This window comes from Eulemur rufifrons, chromosome 6 (assembly GCF_041146395.1).
Source record: "Eulemur rufifrons isolate Redbay chromosome 6, OSU_ERuf_1, whole genome shotgun sequence".
NCBI classification, from domain to species: domain Eukaryota; kingdom Metazoa; phylum Chordata; class Mammalia; order Primates; family Lemuridae; genus Eulemur; species Eulemur rufifrons.
In genome coordinates, this window is record NC_090988.1 from 69,801,316 (window position 1) to 69,824,065 (window position 22,750).

At 39.4% G+C, this 22,750-nt stretch overlaps 1 protein-coding gene across 3 annotated transcripts in view; it reads left to right on the forward strand.

Annotated features, from left to right (window-relative positions):
- The window catches only part of NELL1 (neural EGFL like 1), a 720,354-nt gene that overhangs the window by 207,516 nt on the left and 490,088 nt on the right, over positions 1 to 22,750 (forward strand). For all 3 annotated transcript variants that reach the window (XM_069469705.1, XM_069469706.1, XM_069469704.1), the window contains one exon: positions 3,661 to 3,789. In XM_069469705.1, coding sequence (XP_069325806.1) covers positions 3,661 to 3,789 — 129 coding nt within the window. The remainder of the gene's footprint in view (positions 1 to 3,660; positions 3,790 to 22,750) is intronic.

Sequence of the window (22,750 nt, forward strand, 5' to 3'; positions counted from 1 at the left end):
AGAGTAATGTCCCCCAACCTTTTTGGCACTGAGGATTGGTTTCATGGAAGACAATTTTTCCACAGACCAGGGGCCTACAGGGAGGTGGGGAATCACTGCCTCAGCTCCACCTCGGGTCATCAGGCATTAGATTCTCATGAGGAGCACGCAACCCGGATCCCTCGCGCTACCAGTTCACAGTAAGGTTCACACTCCTATGAGAATCTAATGCCGCAGCTGATCTGACAAGAGGCGCAGAGTTCAGGTGGTGACGTGAGTGATGGGGAGCGGCTTTAAATACAGATGAAGCTTTACTCGCTCACCCACTGCTCACCTCCTGCTGTGTGGCCTGGTTCCTAACAGGCCAGGGACTGGCACTGGTCCATGGTCTGGGGGTTGGGACTGCAGCCTTAGAGTAAAACTCAAAAATACAAAACAAAACCAACTAACCAAAAAACAAAAAAGATCTTAAAGGCAGAGAAGGGATTGCCACATACAAAGAAATGACTATTAGATTAATAACTGACTTCTCAGCAGCAATAATGGCAGCCAGAAAACAATGAATAATACTTTCAAAATGTTGAGCAAAGAAAATGTTAAATGTAGTGGCTAAAAAAATACTCCTCAGGAAACATATTTAAGAGTGTTTCTAGCAGGTTTTGTTCCAGACCACGGCAACAAAGTAAATATTGCAATAAGGTGAGTCATGCAAATTTTTTGATTTCCCAGTGCACATAAAAGTTACATTGCTGCTATCCTGTAGTTTATTAAGTGCTCAATGGCATTGTGTCTAAAAAAATAACTATTTTAATTAAAAATACTTTTTTTGCTAAAAATGCTAACAATCACCTGAGCAAGTCACAATCTTTTTGCTGGTGGAGAATCTTGCCTCAATATTGCTGGCTGCTGACTGATCAGGGTGGTGGTTGTTACGCTGGGGTGGCTGTGGCAATTTCTTAAAGTAAGACAACTATGGAGTTAGCTGTATCAATTGACTCTCTTTTTCACGAAAGATTATACTCAAGCATTTGATGCTGTTTGATAACATTTTGACTTCTTTCAAAAATAGTCAATTCTCTTAAACCCTGTTGCTGTTTTATCAACTAAGTTTATATAATATTTTAAAGCCTTTGTTGTAATTTCAAGTATGTTCACAGCATCTTCACCAGGATTAGATTCCATCTCAAGAAACCACTTCCTTTTGTCATCTGTAAGAAGTAACTCCTCATTCACTCCTATTTTATCACAAGATTATAGCAATTCAGTCATATCTTTCAGGCTCCACTTCTAATTCTAGTTCTGCTGTTTTCACCACATCTGCAGTTACTTCCTCCATTGAAGTCTTGCACCCCTCCACATCATCTGTGAGAGTTGGAATCAACTTCTTCCAGACTTCTGCTAATGTTGATATTTTGACCTCCTCCCATGAATCACAATTTTTTAAATGCATCTAGAATGGTAAATCATTTCCAGAAGGTTTTTAATTTACTTTGCCCAGATCCATCAGAGCCACTATCTATGGCAGCTATAGCTTTGCGAAATATATTTCTTAAATAATAAGACTTGAAAGTCAAAATTACTCCTTAATCCAAGGGCTGTGGAACATATGTTGTGTTAGCAGGCATGGAAACAACAATAATCTCCTTGTACCTCTCCATCAGAGCTCTTGGGTGACCAGGTGCATTGTCAGTGAGCAGTAACATTTTGAAAAGAATCTTTTTTTCTGAGCAGTTGGTTTCAACAATGGGCTTAAAATATTCAGTAAACCATACTTAAACAGATGTGCTGTCATCCAGGTTTTGTTGATCTATTTCTGGAGTGCACGCAGTATAGACTTTGCATAATTCTTAAGGGCTCTAGGATTTTCAGAATGGTAAATGAGCACTGGCTTCAACTTAAAGTCACTAGCTGCATTCATTAGCTCCTCACAAGAGAGTCAGCCTGTCCTTTGAAGATTTGAGGCCAGGTATTGACTGGCCTCTAGCTATGAAAGTCCTAGATGCATCTTTTTCCAACAGAAGGCTGTTTTGTCTACATTGGAAATCTGTTTATTGTAGCCACTGTCATCAATGATCTTAGCTACATATTTTAGATAACTTGTTGTGGCTTCTCCATCAGAACTTTCTATTTCTCCTTGCACTTTTATGTTATGGAGATAGCTTTTTTTCCTTAAACCTAATGAACCAACTTCTGCTAGCTTCCAACTTTTCTTCTGCAGCTTCCTAACCTCTCTCAGCCTTCATAGAATTGAAATGCATTAGGGCCTTGCTCTGGGTTAGTTTTTGGCTTCAGGGAATGTTTTGTCTGGTTTGATCTTCCATTCAAACACTAAAACTTTCTCCATATCAGCAATAAAGCTGTTTTGCTCTCTTATCATTCATGTGTTCACTGTAGTATCACTCTTAATCCTTCAAGAAATTTTTCTTCTTGGTTATAGCTTGGCTGTTTGGTGTAAGAGGCCTAGCTTTCAGCCTATCTTGGATTTCAACATGCCTTCCTCTCTAAGCTTAATCATTTCGAGCTTTTGATTTAAAGTGAGAGATGTGTGACTCTTCCTTTCACTTGAACAGTTAGAGGCAATTGTAGGGTTATTAATTGGCCTCATTTCAATATTGTCATGTCTCAGGGAATAGGGAGGCCTGAGGAGAGGGAGAGAGACAGGGAAATGGCTGGTTGGTGGAGCAGTCAGAACACTCATACGCTTATTGATTAAGTTTGCTGTCTTATATGGGTATAGTGTGTGGCACCCTCAAAAAATTAGAATGGTGACATGAAAGATCAGGGAGCACAGATCACCACAACAGACATAATGATAATGAAAAAGTTTGAAATATTGCAAGAATTACTAAAGTGTGACACAGGGACATGAAGTGACCGCATGCTGTTGGAAAAATGGTGCTGATGTACTTACCCAATGCAAGTATTACAAAACTTCAATTTGCAAAAAGTGTGTTTTCTGTGAACCACAATAAAGCAAATAACAATAAAATGAGGTATGGCTATATACGGAATAAAGTGTGAAATATTCATGCTGTGGAATATTATACAACATTGACGAATGAACTATAGCTACAGGCATTAATATGGATGAGTAGAAAAAAAGCACACCATAGAAGATATGTAAAGTATGATTTCATTTATGCAAAGTTCAAAATGGGCAAAAATAAATGATACATTGTTTAGGAATTAGCACAAATATATAGTAAACGTATATAATATGCAATAGTGATTAACTCAACATTCGGGACATTTATCTTTAGTGGCTGGGAGGGGGATTTCATTGGGAAGGTATAATCAAGAGTTCTTATAATCTGGTTATATCTATTTTATTTTATATGCTCTTTTCTATATATTATGAATTCTCCAATAAAACAATTATAAAAAGTGTAGTCATGTAAGAAGGTAGTAAGGAGAAGATTCAGGATCAGCATGGATAAAAGCCTTCTCACAGGAACAACCTTAGCAAATTTGAGTGTGGGGTAAAAACAACTCTTGAGCATGACACCAAGTTTCCTATTCTTTTTCCTCCCACCTCCTACCCTGCTCATCCTTGCATATTGCATATTGCTAAAGGCTATTTTTCTGTAGAGTGACATATAATAAAAAATGTTTCATGCTTTATTATTTTGAGGTCTTTTTGTTCCTCCTTTTCTGATATAAAATTTTATTTCCTTCTTCTAGGTCATAACTTTTGTGCAGAAGGCCCTAAGTGTGGTGAAAATTCAGAGTGCAAAAACTGGAATACAAGAGCTACTTGTGAGTGCAAGAGTGGTTACATCTCTGTGCAGGGAGACTCCGCCTACTGTGAAGGTAAGGAAGCTGTTTAATGAAGTCGTTTTTTGAGAAAATGGCTGAGAAATGTGTTCCTGATAGATGTGGGTAAAGAGTGAAAGCCATTACTTGGCTCTGGTAATACAGGGTCCTACAAGAAATCATGTCAACTAGCGGGGGTACTCTATTCTCCTGGTTTATCCAGGCTGCTTAGTAGCATGAGAAAGCAAGAACTTTGAAGCTAGTTATGAAACAGTAAAGAAATAGGAGCAGCAGGGGTGTATCAGATCTCATGTTCTATTGTTAACATTCATAGCAATCACTGGAACAACCAACTGTAAATGCATCATATTCTGTTTTCTTATTTGAGGAGACTGTCATCTCCATGTTCAATTAGATGTTATGTGGTGGATTCTCTTTTCCAGTGACACTTTGCCATTAGCTTATATCCAGCTGCCATCTCCTTCACTTGCTCTGGTCAGAGTCTTTTTTTCTTTTTTGTCCAGTTGGGCTTATTAATGACTGATTCATGAATTGCCAATTCCCAATCTCTACTGAAAGTCACAGTTATGAGATAGATTCATAACTTTGACACATGGGCTGATGCTCTTACAGTGGGTTGGTGGCCTCAAGCATCAGTGACCCATATTTCTACTCTAGAAAGAACAACTCCTCTGTCTTATGTGAACCTCTCTTTCCAAGCTCAGCACTCCAGCCTGCTAGTGGTGAGCCTTGCACAACCCTATTATTTTAACATGCCAGAGGAGATCAATTAGCTCTGACCCTGGACTATATGTATAGTGTTGTAATGTCCGAGCCCATCCATTTCCAAGGTGCTCACCAGCTCCCTTCCACCAACCTGCAGAAGCTCTAAAAGGCAAAATGAAGTCCAGCTGTTTTTCTGTTTGTCCCAGTTCTTGTCATGCCTATTATTCCTGTCATCTTCACTGACAATACATTGCACCATGGTGATTTGTTAATTAGGAAGGTAGCTTTCTTGAATTGAACGAGTGCTGCAAAATCCTGGTCACTCTCCTCTAAGTCATTTGTTTCTCAAATGGGTCAGGTGTTCTCAAAGGTAGAAACAATATTAATTGATGACAGTAATGGTAAAGTTCTTTCCATTCTTCTGTCTTACAATTGCCCCTTAAACAACATGGGTTTGAACTGTGTGGGTCCACTTATACTCAGATTTTTTTTCAACTAAACACAGATTGAAAATAACCAATCTAAGTGCCTATCAATTCATGAGTGGATAGAGAAAATGTGGTGTGTATATACCATGGAGTACTACTCAGCCATAAAAAAGAATGAAATAATGTTTGCAGCAATTTCTATGGAACTGGAGACCATTATCCTAAGTGAGGTATCTCAGGAATGGAAAACCAAACACCTATGTTCTCACAAATAAATGGGAACTAAATGATGGGTACATAGGGGCACAAAGAGATATAAAGGACATTGGAAACCAACAAGAGGGGATAGGAGGGCAGGTGTGGAATAGTAACTTACCTGTTGGGTACAGTGAACCCAATTCTGGTGATGGACACACCAAAAGCCATCATGACTTAAGCATTATACAAGGTATCCAGGTAACAAAAATATTTGTACCCCTTTAATATTTTACATTAAAAAAAGAAAATACAGTATTTGTGGGATGATGCAAAACCCACATATATAGAGGCCCAACTTTTCCTATAAGTTGTAGGCAGGTTTCCACAGGGCCTGCAGTGGACTTCAGTATGTGTGGATTGGGCTATGCCTGGGTCTCCTGGAACTGATACCTGTATATACTGAGGGAGGACTGTGTATTGTTAACTTCTGCTTAACATTTTGGCTTTGACTAAAGACCTCTTTAGTTATTAAGGGAATGCACCTAATTACCACTTGGGATCAGTAGTTGTAGGTATCCCGTTTTTTCATTTCTTCTGGAAGACTTTCTTCATTACTACCTTGGTTCTCATTAGCAATATATTCTAAAATAATGGTTTTTTCCTTCTCCTTTTTTACCTCTTTTTTTTTTTTTCACTTGCTTTATAGATCTGAACTTGGTTAGGGGGACATGCCATTTGGGAAAATGAAGCTGCCCCTTTGGCTATGAATCTTTCAATCTATCCTTTAATGTTATCTTAGTTACTTGTTAATTTTGGGGAAGGAGACTATTAATTTCAATGCTACATATTAATATCTATTTTTAGATCTTACCTTATGCTATTATCTATCAGGAAATTAAAGTAATTTAAAAAATTAAAAATGTGAATTTTCTCCCTGTTCACTACAGAAGAATCCAACAAGCCAGGTAATGGTCTAAATAATTTACTGTCTTACCTTTTCCTATATGTGGAGATAGATTCTGAAGGATTATAAAAATGATAGAAGGAACCTCAAAAACGATTTGAATCCTGATATCCTCTCTGGCAGACCTTTTGGTTGCCCAGTGGAATCAGGACAGCCACTATTCCTGGCCACACTTGTCTACTGAGACCTGGCAGAGTATGGGAGAAATCTGCTCATGCTAATGCTGTTAGAAACTCTTTGCTTCCATCCTCATTGACACCATTTTTATTGCATAGAATCAGCTCCATGAGGAACTATCTGTGATGTCAACTTTCTCTTTCCAAGTGAGGCCTTATTTTATTGATTATGTTGAGTGATTTAGGCCTGAATCACTACTTTCTTGGACAGGCTCCTGCTTAGCTCGGTGTATGAGCCTGGCCTTGGGCCAGATCGCGTTGTGGTGCTGCCTTGGGTAATTGGGATGCGCTTGGTCTTCAGTTATTTCTCTGTTATCATGAAGAGTTTACAACAAGACTTTCCAGGGGACTTGTTCATGAAGAGAAGGACAGCACCTAATGAGAAATGGCTAAACACTGGCGCCCTCCTTGTGTGGAAGAATAGAGCCCAGGGGTTAAAGCAGGGGTCATATACTGGGCATCTGGATGGGAGGCGCTGAGACCAGCCAGAGTGAATAGCGACATTGAGAGCAGATGCCTTTCTCTCCTTCCATTCTGCCATCATCAGCATTTGAACTTGGGTCCTTGGGCTTATGTTCCTGTGATTGCATGGTGACTGCCATAGCTCTAGGCACGGTGTCTTGACACCAGCATCCCAAACAAGGAAGGGAGGAAAAGGCAGGGGTTAAAAACCTTCTCTGTGTGAGGTTCTGTCTTTTTATGCTCAAAGAAAGTTCTTCCTAGAAGGTTTTCTCCCCACCCCCACTCCCACCCCCACCATTGCCACGTGCAGAAGACTTCCCCTGTCTTATTTCTCACACCTGGGTTGTATACCCCTGCCACACATATACCCCTAGACCAATGTTTGGGCAAAGCGAATGTGATACCTGTCGCTGGTTTGGGCTAGTTGTGTCTATTCCCCAGAGCTGGAGGAGAAGTTTGCCTTCCTTGAAACCAATTGATCTTTGCCCTTTACCTGAACCAAATAGGATTGTAGCAACAGGAAGAAGGTGGGGGTGGTTTTCAGGTGTGCAAAAAATCATGTCAACCCCATTATTTTATGGTTAAATTTAGTTCATGGCCAGCTCTCTCCTAGGAATTGCTCCCAGGGGAGATCTAATAGACAAGCTTAGAGGTGGCCAAGCATGCACCTGGGTACCAGAGACGCTCAGAGGGTGGGTTCATTGTCTCAGCACAGCCTACAAAGAACTAGGTAGTTATGAACCGCCTCAGGCAAGTTATTTTCACCCTGAGTAAATGGAATGAAGAATGAAAATGACCGATATTGTAAAAGCCACGATGAACAAGACTGGCTTGCAAATTAAAACAAAATATTACATACATTGTTCAGCTATCTTGAAAAGCCTATTCAGGCCCTCAGTGGAAAAAGAAGCACAAAAAGCTTTCAATTTTAACTTCCTAGGGTAGTAGCAGAGATAGGGTGCATTAAGGACTCCTGCTCTGTAGAGATTGTTGTAGAAACTTCCATAGAGAAGCTATCGGAACTCCTAGCCAATCAATAGAACATAATAAGATCTTTTGTCAGGTATGATACAATTCACAGGAGGTTGTTTCGTTTCACCTCATCTGACTCAAGCAAGAGCACTCTCCGTTTTGAAAGCTGCTGTAGTTGGATTTTAGTGTTTTATGAATCTGGTTGGCCGAGGCTTTTTCCCTGTGTGTTAACATTTTCAACGGGTAGGTCTCAAGTAGTTTCTGACGTATTAGTTTAAATTAGTAGTGTCCGAGGAAAGAATGGCAATAGGAGTCCTACTTATGGTCTTAATTCTTGAATTTGTAGTCTAAATAGAGTCTTATAAACTTTTGCTTCCTGTAGTAAAAAGTTATTTAGAATAATAAAGAACAATGTGATATCATATGCAACATGCATCATGCTATCTGTCACATGTGAGAAGTAATACAATTGGCATTTAATGGTAATACCTGTGACTTACAGAGTGTTCTGAATTCTTCAAACTTTTTTTATATATGGTATGCTTTTTTTTTTGTTTTTTTTTTTTTTTTTTTGAGATGGGGTCTTTTTCTGTTGCCCAGGCTAGAGTGTAATGGCATGATCATAGCTCACTGTAACCTTGAACTCCTGAGCTCAAGTGATCTTCCTGCCTCAGCCTCCTGAGTAGCTAGGAATACAGGTCCCTACCACCATGCCTGGCTAAATTTAAAAAAAAATTCTTGTGGAGATGGAGTCTCAGCATGTTGCCCAGGCTAGCTGGGCCCAGTATGTTGCCCAAGCAATCTTCCCACTTCAGCCTCCCAAAGTGACATGATCACAGGCATGAACCACTATGCCTGGCCTATATATGTTACACTCTCAGAGCTTGACAATAAATCTGTGTGGAAAGTGGCAGTATTGGCCACATTAACTCCATTTTACAAGTTCAGACCCTGAGACTCAGAGCAATGAAGCAAAGATGATACTCAGGTCATTTCTACTCCAGGGCTTTATGCCTGACTTATGTCGCTCCCTCCCCCTGCCTCCCACACTGTTCCGATGTTGTGTTGTTGTTCAAAATATTTGCTACCTTGTTGGTCCTGCTGACATCAGGTTTAGGTAATGAAATGTGAGTGAACATGACATGTGCCATTTCAGAATAGAAGCTCTAAGAGGTTTTGCAGGATTCTGCCTCATTCTCTTTTCTCCCTGATATAACAACTGGCAGTGTTCCAGATCAGGGCGTCTCCATTAGCCTGGGTCCCAGAATGAGGATGGCATGGAGTAGTGGGACAACTGACAGATGATGGATACATGGCACAAGTGAGACATAACCTCGTATCCCACTGGAATTTGTGAGAGTTGCGGGTGGCGAAGTGACCTCTTACCTTTGCATAACAGCCTAAGCCTACTGATATATCTGCCTGAATTAATTGATCCAAATTTCATGGCTTCAGAAGGATACCTCCAGCTCACTGCTCACAACTGAGAGCAATTTTTAATATAGCAAGCATTGAGAGTTACAGAAAAAGTACAATTTCTTTTTTTTTTTGGGGGGGCGGGCGGTCATCAGTAGTTTGCTCTGGCCCTGCTGCCAGGGAATAGATTTTTTTTGCAGGCCACAAGTTATAAATAAGTGTTTTGTTATGCCAAATCCAACATGGTGAATTAAGTTTCCTAATTAAGATGATAATGAGACAATGCATGTCAGAAATTTAGCCAATTATAAATTTAGCAAATGAGTCTGGTATTCAGTAAACATTTACTAGATCACAACAGTTATAATTATGATCATTATTGTTAACTTATATCATTAATGTTTTGAGGATCTTTCTTGGAATTGGAGGAGTGTGTGCTCATTGAGACCAAGACTGAGAAAGAGACCACGCTTTTTTGGAACAATTGGCAGGTAGCAGAGGAGAGTATTTTTAGATGGAAGAACTAGGTTCAAACAGTTCTGCCAGGGCATATTGTTGGCATTAGGGCACCAAGCATAATATCCCTTCCTTGGAAAAACACAAGTGGAGCCATATTCAAGGAAATACTTCGGAAAAAATTACCTGTATTGGCATGAATTTAACAATTCCATGTAACAAAACTGCTGAAATGTCTGAAGCACAGCAGCTGATTAGCTAGGTGATTTATAACTTCTTTCATGTGACTAGGGTTGATGATGAAGGGTCTGCCCCTTTGAGTGGTAAGAGACTTGGAAAGCAGTAGAGAGATCAGAGTTCACACAGAAAGCAGCCCTCGGAATAGCTGAGGGGGTATTTACTGGAGGCAGAGGCTGGCGTGAATGCACTTCCATAGAAACACGACCCTGTAAATTCTTGATTAAGAGAATGCGTGGGAATATGATCTAGTGTGCTTAATTACTTCTGATTATCCAAGAATTAATCAGATAACTTTTTGTTTTTCACATTTTTTTTTTTTTGCATTTAAATGTTTTGCATTTTACAAAATACACGAGCATCATGATCCACATAGCCCAATTTGTTCTTAAATTTGGGTTTTACTTTCCTAAAATCCTGCTTTGGACAGCAAGAGATTGTCCACCTATCACAGCAGTTGTGCTGCTGTAACAGAATACCTGAGCCTAGGTAATTTATAAATAATGGAATTTTTTTCTCTCACAGTTGTAGGGAAGTCAAAAATCAAGGTGCTGGCATCTGGTGAGGTCCCTTTCAATTCATCGTCACAGGCGGAAGGTGGAAGGGCAAAAGGTGGGCAAAGAGACACCAAATGGGCCTTTTTATATAAGGGCAGAGCCCTCCTGGCCTAATTACTTCTTAAAGGTCCCCTCTCTTAATACTGTTACAAGGGAATTTAAGTTTCATTATGAATTTTGGAGGGGACGAACATTCAAACCATAGCAGGAATAAAAAGCCTCTTCTGCTTATTCATTGTTAGTAAACCCTTAACTTGTAGTTCCTGCTTTCATTTATTTCCAGGGATTCAGAATGTTTGAGATAAGCATTCTTTTTTATTTTTATTTTCTTTTCATTGCAGCATTTATAAGACTACCTTGAGTTGTCCCTTTTTCCTGTTTCTAATTATCCTGCCTGATTAATGGGGAGACCTTCTGGTACCCAGTTATCTGTCAAACTCCATCTTGCCTTTTACGAGACACAGAGATATCTAGCTTTTGCTTTGTTCAAAATAACCCACATGTCATATTCTTCCCAGCAGTGGATGCAGACGAGCCTTCTTCCTGGGCCTGGATTTTCTCTGCCCCTGCTTTTTATTCTCTAGGCTACTTGGCAAAAGCATCTATTCCTGCTCTCCCACCCACTTAAACTCTTCTTAACCACTCTCTGACGTTCTGCACATACATACACATACACATAACTTTCTTCTTGGAATTATAACAACAGGAAAATAAAGCCCAAATCCAAATCCTGGTTATTGCACTTGGGTTAAACTAAGGGGTTACTGTTAAGCTCGGTGCTTAGGAAAGATCCCCAGTCTAACCAACTGGGGGTATGGTCAGGATTGGAGGTTAAGATAGCACGGGTTTTTATTTTTTTAACCAGGCTTCAAAAGTTCATTGGAAAGGCATTGTGTGAAATTTTTAGTTATTTCTTTGTGATAAAAATATTATAAGTATTGATTAAGTTTCAAGGCCAAGCTCATTGAAGCCCACCGAACCCATCTTGTAGCTGAACTATCACATTACAAAGCTCTCCCGAGTTCCAGGGCCTTGAAAACAGAGGACCATGTGCTTTTCTCCCAGTTTCAGCTATGGGTACATCCATTCACCTAGTTGCTCAGGTCATAAAACGTAGAAGTCATCTTCAGTGCCACTCTTTCCCTCATCCCTTCCGATCAGGAGGTCTTGTTAGCTTTACCTTCACAATGAAGCACAAATTCACCCGTGTTACTCTGTCTTCACTGCTACCACCCCAGCCCAACCTCTTCTATCTTCTGGCCAGTGATCATAGTAGCATCCACTCTTGCCCACATATAGTCCATCTCCAAACATCTATCAGAGTGAGCTTTTTAAAGTGTAAGCCAGATTATATCACTCTCCTGTTGAAAATTGTTTCATGGCTCCCATGCCCCTTAGAATACTATCCACACTTGGTCCTGTGTAACACCCTAAGTAAACTGGAACCTGCCTACTTCTCCAAATTCATCTTGTTCCACTCTCTGCTCACTCTTCTCACACCACACTGGAATTCTTTTTGTCCTTCCAACAGGCCCACATGATAGTTCTTTCCTTAAGCTGAGAGGCCCTTCGCCCAGATGTTTGCAAATCTAGTTTCCAGACATTGTTCAAATTGTAGCCCAAATGTCACTTCTTTAGAAAGATCTCCCCTAACCAACCTGCTAAATTAGCTCTGTTACTACTGTTACTCTCTACACCATTTTAACTTAATTTGTTTTATTAATATTTTCATTGTATTTTCTAAAATTGTGTTATTTACTTGTTTGTGTTTTTCTGTTTAAAGGTTGGTTATTTGACTTTATCCCTTTAGAGTATAAGTTGCATGTGGGTAGCAATTTTATTTTATTTACTATATCTCTAGCACCTAGAATAGTGCATGGTACATTATAGACACACAAATATATTTGTTTAAAGAAAGCAATGAAGGGAGAAAAAAAAGAAAGAAAAGGAAATCAGTCAGTCTCAAGCCGATTCATGCCTTTCTGTATGTGACACTGCTTCCTTGTATCACATTTGTCCTATTAGTGTTGCTCAAGTGTTACTTTTTAAATTGCAGAGTCTGTAGGTCAGGGGCTGCTGCTGCTCATTTTTGCTAATACTCCGCCCATGTAATGCTGCAATGTTGCCTGTTAACTTTATTCCATATAAATTGCACTGCCTCTATTTGCTACAGAATGCCTTTCCTTCACCACACGGCAAGAGGGAGCTCTCCCTTCATGTTGGTAAGAAGAGAATCATTTTTCAAGAAATTGTTTTGATCAGCTGCTTATAGTAAACAAACTAACAAATTCTCTGTGGCCTAAGACAATAGAAGCTTTTGTTTCCATTCACATAGATTTTCAAATGGATGTTCTGGTCAACAGGTAGCTCCCCTCAAAACCTATGATTCAGGGAGCCAGGCTCCTTTCCTCTTGTGTTTCCACCACGTGCAATATGTGGCTTCCAAGGTCACCATGGAAGGGGAAAGAGAATGGAAGGTTCTCAGTGGGAGGTTTCGATGGGCCAGTGCTGGCCCACATTTCACACTGGCTAGAACTCAGATGCTGTATCTAACTGCCAGAGTGGTTGGTGGATGTTCTTTAGCTGTGTGCCCAGCAGGAAAACAAATTTGTTTTGGTGAATAGCTTTCTGGTATCGCCAGATTTCCCAATTATTAAATTTTTAAAAATCTCCTTCATTTGTTTTAAGCCTTCTGCTTTTATTTATTTCCTGTGTCCCACCAAATGGGCCTCTGGCTTCAGTTGATTGTATTGGAACTTGCTCACTTGCAGACTAGATAGGATTTAACTACTTGACAACCTCCCTTTTACTTTCTTATTTGCATTATCTCCAGGCTTCCCTGTGGCCACCACTGTAGCACCTCTTCTGGATTTGTTCAATCCTCAATATACTCCGTGTCCCAAAGTGACCCATCTCTTCTTTCCAAACAAAATTCACAGTTTCTCCTGTGCTGTAGTTCTGAGTTTTACGCTAGGAAGAAAGCAGCTCAGGAAACAAGCTTGCACACGTTTGTAAATGATTGATATCTACGTCACATTATCAGAGGTAAATGTAGTCTTTAAGGAGGATGCTTGTTAATTAAGAAAATACCCAAACCATTAAATTTCAAACAGCATAGCAAAAGAATGTAAAAAATTAAAGCGACGTGAATATAGGAGAGAGAGCTCTCAGGCAGGAGGACTGAGCATATGGTCACTGCCTGGGAGTTTGTCTGGTGGTTGGTCAGCTGTCCTCGGATATTCCTGCTTTCTCACATTTTCCCTTCTTACGTTTGTTTCTTTTCTTGACTACTCCCAGGGCAGTGATGTAGTACAAAAAAAAAAAAAAAAAGAAAGAAAAGAAAAGAAAAAAAAAAAAAATGAAGAAAAGAAAACCTTTGAGCTAGGGATAAGGAGATCTTGATTGATCCTGACTCTACCATTTACCAGCTGAGTAACCTGGGGAAGTCACCTGATTATTCTGTATCTTGATTTTCTCATGGTCTAAACAGGACTTTTCAACAAGACCTGAATAAAGCCTACTTTACCAATTGGTCATGAAAATTAAATATGATATTGAATGTGAAGGCATTTTGCAAAGGCTAAAGCAGCACAGCTATGTGCTGTAACATTATTTGTGATTATAATTATATAATTATGCATCATTGTAATAAGAAATATTATTTTCATCATTGTCAGTGCTTGGACTAGAACACTAGAACTCAGGTCTTCAGATCTTCATGGTATATCTGTCTATTTATGTAATCACACTCTGGATATATATATCTACCAATATAGAGAGCCACTACTTTGTGTTGAGCCATTGTGGGGTTTATAAAAGTGAGGCTTCTGTATTGTACAACTCTAGGGGGCACAGTTCATGTGGCAATACAGGTGAATGGCACCTGCTGAAATCATGCAGTATAAAGTCTGCAAATTCGTACACAGCAGCCCTACCACAGGCATAAAGAGTCAGGCCCAGAGTCTTGTCTCATTCTTTCAGTAAGCATTAATTGAGCACCTAATGTGGCTGGGTCTTGTGTTGGCTTCCAGGAATCCAATGACGATTAATTAAGCCATAGATTCTATCCTCAAGGAGCTCACAGTCTAAAGGAGAAGAGAGCCTTGTAATCAGATAATAAAAAGACAACAAGATTTGTTTCATCCTAGGATTTTAAATAGCCTTATAGGGGTACAATGGTAGGAGCAATGCATTCTGCCAATGGGAGTCTGCACAGCCTGCCTGGAGGAAGTGACATTTGAACTACGTCCTTCAGAATGAGATGGTCAGCTAGAGGAGGTATGAGGGAAGGCAGTTCTTGGTAGAGGGATAAGCATATACAAAAGCACAAAGTTAAAAGTTTGGCATGGCTGGAACATAAGGAGTTTGGTAGGAGATGAGAACAGAGATATGGCTGGTAGTCAGATGGCGACGAGCATTGCAGACATGCTAAGGAGTTTCAATTTACCTTGAAGGCCAGTATGTACACATGTAGGGTACAGGCATCACAGTGGGTGCAAAGCTGGATCCGTTGCGGTACGCAAACAATATTAGAAGTCATTTACATTTATTTTCATCTCATCCTTTTAGTTTTCATTTTGGTGTTTTATGATGTGCATGATATAGTACATGCATGTATTTTATTAAATAGATACATGTTTACACATAAGAGGCTCATGCTCAAACATTTTTATCATTAAGAATGGATAATAAAAAACAGAGACCATTGCTATAGGTTTCAGAGTATCTAAGGGGGAGTCTGATGTCGGGAGGACATAATTGGATTGGTATGTTAGGAAAATCATGTTCAAGGCCACACAGAGGCAACATTGGCTAGAGAGATGCTGGAGGCAAGGAGTCAGGTTAGGCGACACTACTTAAATCCTTGATGTTTTCATGGGTTTTCAAACTTGGCATGGTGTTGAGAAGGAGAAAAAGCATCATTGAGATCATCAGGGTCTTGTCTGGACTCACTTGGTGCCTCTCCCCAAACCTTGCAGTCATGCTACATCTGATTTTTGGCCGTGACTTTCCTTTCAGAGCTTGGATGCCTGGCGTTTTCCAAGGTGAATCTGTCTTGCTCGGCTCAGGGATAGATGGTATCCAGAGGCCAAGCGTGTGAGAATGGCCTTACATCATTTTATAATGATATACCTTCACCTTAAGAAATCACTCTGAGACATCTTTTGGCTCACTCTACAGTATTTTAGGGCTTTAGGGTGTCTCCTTGAAAGACATTATGCATATATTATGTTATTTATAATACTTAGCATTTTCATGTAGCAAAAGGAAGGAAGAGCAGGAAAAAAGGAAGGGAAAAAAGTCCCTGCGTACTTTTCAGGGACAAGTACAAATTTTAGAGCTTAAAATAGAAACAGAACTTTAGTAGCTTTAAACTTTTTTGGTCATTTAAAAAATAAATACCTTATGCCTATCTTCAAGATGCCTAATGTCTAGACAGGAATGGGAAGAATTGAACTCACTAAGTTTTTATCATGCTCTTGCTATTGTAGCTGGTATGTTAGTGCCTGCTGTGACTTTAGCTTCTTTGTGAAGCTTGCCTGGGTAGAAAACATTTGTACACCCAAAACAATTAAAGAAGAGTAGTAGAGGTCTGGTGGAAAGATTAGATTTAGTTTTGGGATCCTTGCTTTCAAAATGCTGGCTATACCATTATTTTGTGAACTTAAGCAGGGAACTTCATCTCTCTGCATTTCCCCTTTACAAAATGAGGGTGCTGTGCTTAGCTCAGTAGTCTTTTTTAAAAGAATTACTATAAGAACTAAGGTGAGCAAAAAGGTCTGAGGCAGAATCTAGAACAAAATAGGATTATAATAAATGTTACATTTGAATATAATAAATGCTCAATTAGATATAATTAAGTCCTCATATGGTTCAAGATTTGTGTCAGTGAGTAGTGATGAAGAGAGGGCTAATTCTTGAAATTAGCAGGAAAGACATCATAAAAAGGAGATTCTTGAAAGATCCGGACTAAAATGACTATGAAGGATGCTGAATGTTTGATGGGAAAAGGTGGGGGGCTATGGGAAATATTCGAGCTGAGACTGTAGGATGAGATGGAATCAGAAATTTGAGGGAGGGCGAGAGGAGATCAGTGCAAGAGTTGGGAGCAGCATCTCTGAAATCCTGGAGGTACAAAAGAGCAAAGGAGCATTTAGTGTGTTTGGAGCCCAGTGTGGGAGATTGAGAGCAGTGAGTGCAGAGAGAGGTAGAACTGGGAGGCTTTGTAGGCTTTATGAAATTTGGATTCTACTCTAAAGGCAAGGGGGAGTTGTTGATGGGTTTTTAAAAGAAGTGATAAGATCCGATTTGTATTTCTGAAAAATCATTCTGGCTGCAGTGGAGGACAGAATATAGCCGCAAGTCAGGGACACCAGTTGTCAGTCTGCGGCAGTAATCAAGGCAAGATGTAGTGGTGGACATGGAAAAGTGGACAGGAGATGAAATCAGCGGAATTGGTTGATTGGTTGTGAGATAGATTGGGTATTGTATGGAAAGTGAATCTGGAATCAATTCTCTGGCTATTTCATCTGTAGCACATCAAACTCCAGTGGCTGACTTTGTGGCTCCCTCCTCTGGGCTCTGATAACACTTCGTTCAGACCTTGTTAGGGTGCTCATCACACAGGATCGCCGATGCTTTTTTTTTTTTTTTTTTTACCTAGTTTCTAGGTTAGGAGCTATTCAAAGGCCAGAGCTGTTTCTGATTCATCCTCGTATTGTCAGGGCCTAGCCTAGAGCCTGGAATATACTATTAATAGTTACTTTCTGAATGAAGCCATGAGTAAATGAAGGAGTGAAGGTGTGAGTCTGTGGAGACACCCTAGTGCTCTGTGGATTCTTTCCACTAAGACGTTTAGCATCACACAGAGAGATCTTGTTAATTTCTTTCCAATTTTAAGGTGGAAAAAGCCACCTTGAAACATGTTCCAGTTACGGGGTTTGTACATCTTTCCATCTCCTCCTTTTAGTATTGAGAGGATTTACAGAAAGCCTAGTGCTAGCTAACAGCTCCTAAGGAGCTGTTGTATGGATTCAGGGACTTCTTCCCATTCATTTCTGGGTATTTATCACTTTTCCTGCTGTTGCTGAATGCTGAATTTTATCTTTTGATGCTGACACCTGGCTGCTCAAAACTCTAATGGGAACTTTTCTGAGCCCCGCTAAAGAAACTTGGTTTGTCAGATAGATTATAGTTCACATGTAGATGCTTCCAGCATTGTGCGAACTTACGTTTTGTATTTGACTGACAAGGTAATATGTTTATTTATTTAGGGTTAGGAGGAAAGAATGGAAATGAGAAGTCTCTTTACAAGCACCAGAATGTAAGGTTTATGAGGTCTGGGAGTCTTGCCTGTTTTGTTCATTATGTTGTCCCTGGTATCTTGTACATAGTGCCTGAAACAGAGTGGGTGCTCAGTAAGTATCTATTGAATAAAAAATATCTACTGGTGGTAGGACGTGGAATGCTCCCAGGTCTTTGATAAGTTTTGTGGGATGAAAAACTAATAATTGTGCCAGGCAGTGTGCTAATACTTGTTTATACTTGTTATCTTATTCAATCCTGACTGTCTCTAATTGGTCAATAAAGAAACCAAGGCTCATCACACAGCTAGGATATGACAGAGCAAGCATTTAATATCAGGTCCGTCTGACACCAAAAATAATCCATGGTCCTGTAGAATGATCCAGAGGAAAAAATAATTACAGTTTTTTCCTGTTTCATTTTTTTTACTTGCCAGAATACATTTAATTAGGTGTTCATTTTCTACAGTTCTACACCTTAGCAAATTTCTTACACAGAAGTAATATTTTCTCTGAATGTGTATTTGTCTATCTGACACACCAGCTCAGCATTTCTTTGGTGGGCAGGGTAAACATAGCATCCTTTCTCAGTTACAGACAAGCCATGATGAATAGCAGTTCCCAGGATCCTGGAGAATCTTTAGTTAGCTCTCCCCTCCTGGGCTGCTCTTCTGGGAATCTGTAGCAGACTGGGTGATTTCTCTCACACCGAGGCATCAGTTCCTCCATGGGTCTGGGCATAGGCAGTCAGAAGGAATCTGTTAATTGTAAAGTTTGAAATGCTTAAATTTTAAAAAAGATAAGTGGTTTTAGTACTTTCTACCTACCCAGTGTCTTAATCTACTTCCAAAAAGTGGATTTTTTTTCTAAGTTCACTCTGATGAATTGTAACTCATTTGTAGTGAATGATTATTCACTGTTAGTCATTAATGGTATTCCCATAAGTGATAAAAATCAGGAGCTTCCTTTTAGTGTTCTTGAACACGTCTAAGTGCATTATCATCCTTCTTTCCTGATTCAGTGGTAACAGCTTGGCCTTTACCTGGGAATGCAATTGAAATCCACTGCTTATTATGTGATTAGTTCTGGTACAGCTCCAAAAACAGGCGTTTCTTGTTCATGGAAATTTTGTAAATGTATGTGTGTGTATATGTGTGTGTGTGTGTATATATGTATATAAATTTCAGGTTGGATCTTTTTGAACATAATTTATAATAAATGTTCGTATAGACAAGAATGCCTGTGACATGTAGTAATTGGCCAAAGCACAACTGGAATTTCACTGGCTACAGAGTGACAAGCAGACCATTTGATGTCTATATCCCAACTCAGCTTTGAGCTTTGTGGTTCTCCACTGGTCACTGAGTACTGAATGGCTCTTGTTGAAAATCCAAAGGGATAACTTACATATTTCAGTTGTGTTTACTTAAATTTCTTAGTTTATTCCATTTGTCCTAAGAAGGGAAGAAAAAATGTTTCCTTATTCAAATATGTTTAGAACATGTCATATGCCAGATATGGTATGAAAAGCTCATGGGAAACTGCGTTTAGCCAAGCATCTATTTAACTTATTTGCACCTGGAATCATCTTCATTAACACATGAAAACTATTATCATTCCAAACTAGAATTCTGTGAAGCACATTTTCAAAAATGGTCCTTAGTGTGTCTTACTACATAATTATAAGCTCTAGTCATATTTACAAATCTAGGGATTCCTAGGAATCTCTGTATATTTATATTACAAATGCCAGGATTTTCTATGGTAACTGTAGTGAGTTGTAAAAGTTTTAAAGTTTTCTTTAATGTCAACGCCTACAAAAACTATTGTTTCTCCTCCGTAATTTGCCCCACCTATGCATTACAAATTTAATTTCTTTGAATAATAATTAAAAAGAGAATTGTTCATGATGTTGATTTCCCTCAAGTGGGAAAGTTTGGGTGTGAGGTTGCTTAATATGTGGTCATTAAGCTTATCTATAGGTAGAATAAATATGATAATAATGCATATTTGTATAATGCATTATAAAGAGCTTTAATGTATATTGTTTCCTTAATCTTTTATCAACTCTAATAACGTATGGATTTTTTTATCGTAGAATATTTTATAGATAAGGAAACCAGGCCCAGAGAGGTGAAGTGAAATGCCCAAGATTCAGAGCCAGGAGGTCTTAAGCCTAGGTAAATTAAATCTTTATCCAGGTTTAGGGTTCTTTTCATGTTGTCCTCTCTTAAAACATACTCAAATTATTTAATGAATACTTAGCAGTGCACAAGGCACTCTTGTTAGTATGGAGAGTAGCCCCCGAGATGTCAGGGACTTTTGTCTGCTTCATTCGCTGCTGACTCTCTAACATCAAGCCTTGCCTCGCACACAGCAGCTGCTTGATAAATAATTGTTGAGTGCATAAATGAATGCATGAATCCTAGTTATTGTTGCTGCTAATATTTATTAGTACATTTTGTATGTTTGTATTCTAAATACCTTGTATGGTTTTTCGTATTACACTCTAATAAAAATGTTGTTACTCTCATTTTACAGATGGGGAAACAGGCTAGGAAAAGCTGAGAGACTTGCCTGAGGTTACCCAGCTAGTGAAGTTGTGGAGTTAGATTTCTGATTCTCCAAGCCTAGTTGTCATTTCTGCAAGAGGGAATGGAGGTTTACATGTTGTACTTAAACTTGTATCATTTTTTTTTTTTTTTTAAACTGAATCCAGCTCTTTCCATACCAAACCACATCATTTCTCAAGATCTAATTCAGTCCTCTGGTAGATAAATGATGACAATGTTGCTGTGTTGTTGACAACTAATATTTCCTCAGCAGGTATTCAATGATAGTCACTATGAAGCTTGGTTATTACTATTATCCCCTTAAAACCAAGGCTCTAAGAGGATGAATGATTTACCCAAGGTTATACCGTTAATAGATGGTATGCCTGCAATCCTAATTCAAGGTTGTATTTGTCTCCCGTGAACAAAACAAACCAAAAATGAAGACCAGCTATCAAAGAGTCTTAATGAAGTGTTTTATCTATTTACACTTACTTTTCTTGTTATGGGTCCCGAGGGAGTGTACCTTAGATAGGAAACAGTTTGGGCAACTCTTATTTATGCTCTTAGGTCAGCACAAATGAGGAATAATTCTCCCATAGATTCAGGTGAGTTTCTTTGATCCCCTTCCTAATTTCTCCGCTCTGGGCAACTTCATGGTAGATCCTGGCAGAATACTCAGCCTGGCCCATCTATAATCAACCTGGCCTGACCGACCTCCTGCCTCTCATCTCCTTTCCCTTCTCTCCAAGACACAGGAGTTCTCTGTCTCAGCCTCTTTTCTTTCCTCCCAGGTTACCCTGCCAAAGCAGCTTCTCCTGCTTCACTGTCTGCTCTATTCCCCTTTGCTTTTTAATCTCCCAATTCGCTCATTTTCTAACTATTGTCAACATTATTGATGCTTAGTGCTCAGTGTGATGGGACATGCTGTTTGTAGTGGCCACAGGTAGTTACACTTCAAAAAGAATGACTGGGATTCCGCAGGCCCCCAGCATACTTACCAGAGACAGACAAAGGATTTAAATTAAGGGATTAATTGGAAACCTCTTAGGTGCACTTAGCTTTTGCTAGACTGAACCAAGTTCTTCTCTTGAAAGGTCAATGAGTTTTTCCATAATTTTTAGCTGCTGTGGGAAAGAAACCGTAAATCTTTCTGTTTATTTGCTTTATAAATCTCCCTTCAGCTCATTTAGTAAGGAGCTGAGCATAATAAATCTGTGGCTTTCTTTTAGAAACAGAAAAACAAAGCAGGTTACCATAAAAGGAAACCTGAACTGCTAAAACTTTAAAAGACTACAAATGTCAACTCTTCCTGACTGTAAGATGTGTGTGTGTGTGTGTGTGTGTGCGCGCGTGTGTACACGTGTGTGTTTTATGTTAGTGTAAATCACACCACTGGGCCTGCTTGTGTTATCTTCTGTGTAAATAGCATGTTTTACAATGTTTCCAAAGGAATGAAATAACCTTTACTCTGCAATCATACCTTAAAATTGGAAATAATGGGAAACATGGTCAAACTGATTAATGATGTGCTCAGAGAACAACAGCTTATTCTGGTTAATTAGAATTTTTGATTATCCAAGGAGAAAATCTTCAAACTCTTTCATGCCCATTTGTTGCTGAAATCTTTAAATTCTTGAATCTCCTTTCTGGCCATAGAGTGACAGGTCATGTTCCTTGCTGAGTTCCTGCTTGGTGGCTAAGAACACTCCTGAGGTCACCAGACTAACTGTAGGCCTTGCTACTCAGAGTCTTTCATCTGCAATGTCAGATGCACACGGCCCCGTAGAAGCTTACTGCCTGTACTTGTGTGTACACTCGAGGGTACAGCTTTGGAGGTTATTTTTGTGCACTATTTATCATTTTTTTCCCCCTTGAAGTGGCACATAGCAAAGAAAGAATGGGCTTTTCTTAAGGTCAGGGACAATGTCTTATTCACTGTTGCATCTCCAGCACTTAGTGCTGTCATGGTACATAGGTTAGAATGTGTTTTTCTAACTATCTGATGATTCAAAGCAGACATATTTGAATCACTGAAGGTTTAAATATTGTGGATAGTTGATTTCTCTTCCTCTTTCCCTTTCTTTCTCTGAATTCATTGAGCACCTCTTGTTCTCAGATGCTCTGCCAGGTGCTCAGACTGCAAAGGTGGAAGGAGATTAATCTCTCTCACACAGCAGACACTGCGTTGGGGGCTTTGACATATATCATTTTATCTAACGGTCACAGGACACTATACAGGAGATTTTACAAGCTTCATTTTTAAAGATGAGGATATAAATCCCAGAAGGATTAGGATTGACATTTAGGTCAGCCCGTTATTCTTTTGTCCCTGTGGTTCCTGAATGTGACTGAGCATCAGAGTCTCCTGAGAAGCTCTGTGAAGATTCAGTTCCCGGGGACATCTCCCAGACCCAGAGTCAGAGTGGACTCTAACCGCTGACAGATTTGGGATGTATCCCTCCCATAGGTAATTCAATATTTTTGAAAACAAAATGTCAAAATAAGCCTATAGAAGTCTTATAAAGTTCTGACTGAATGTTTTTTAGGATAATGACTTTAGTACTTTA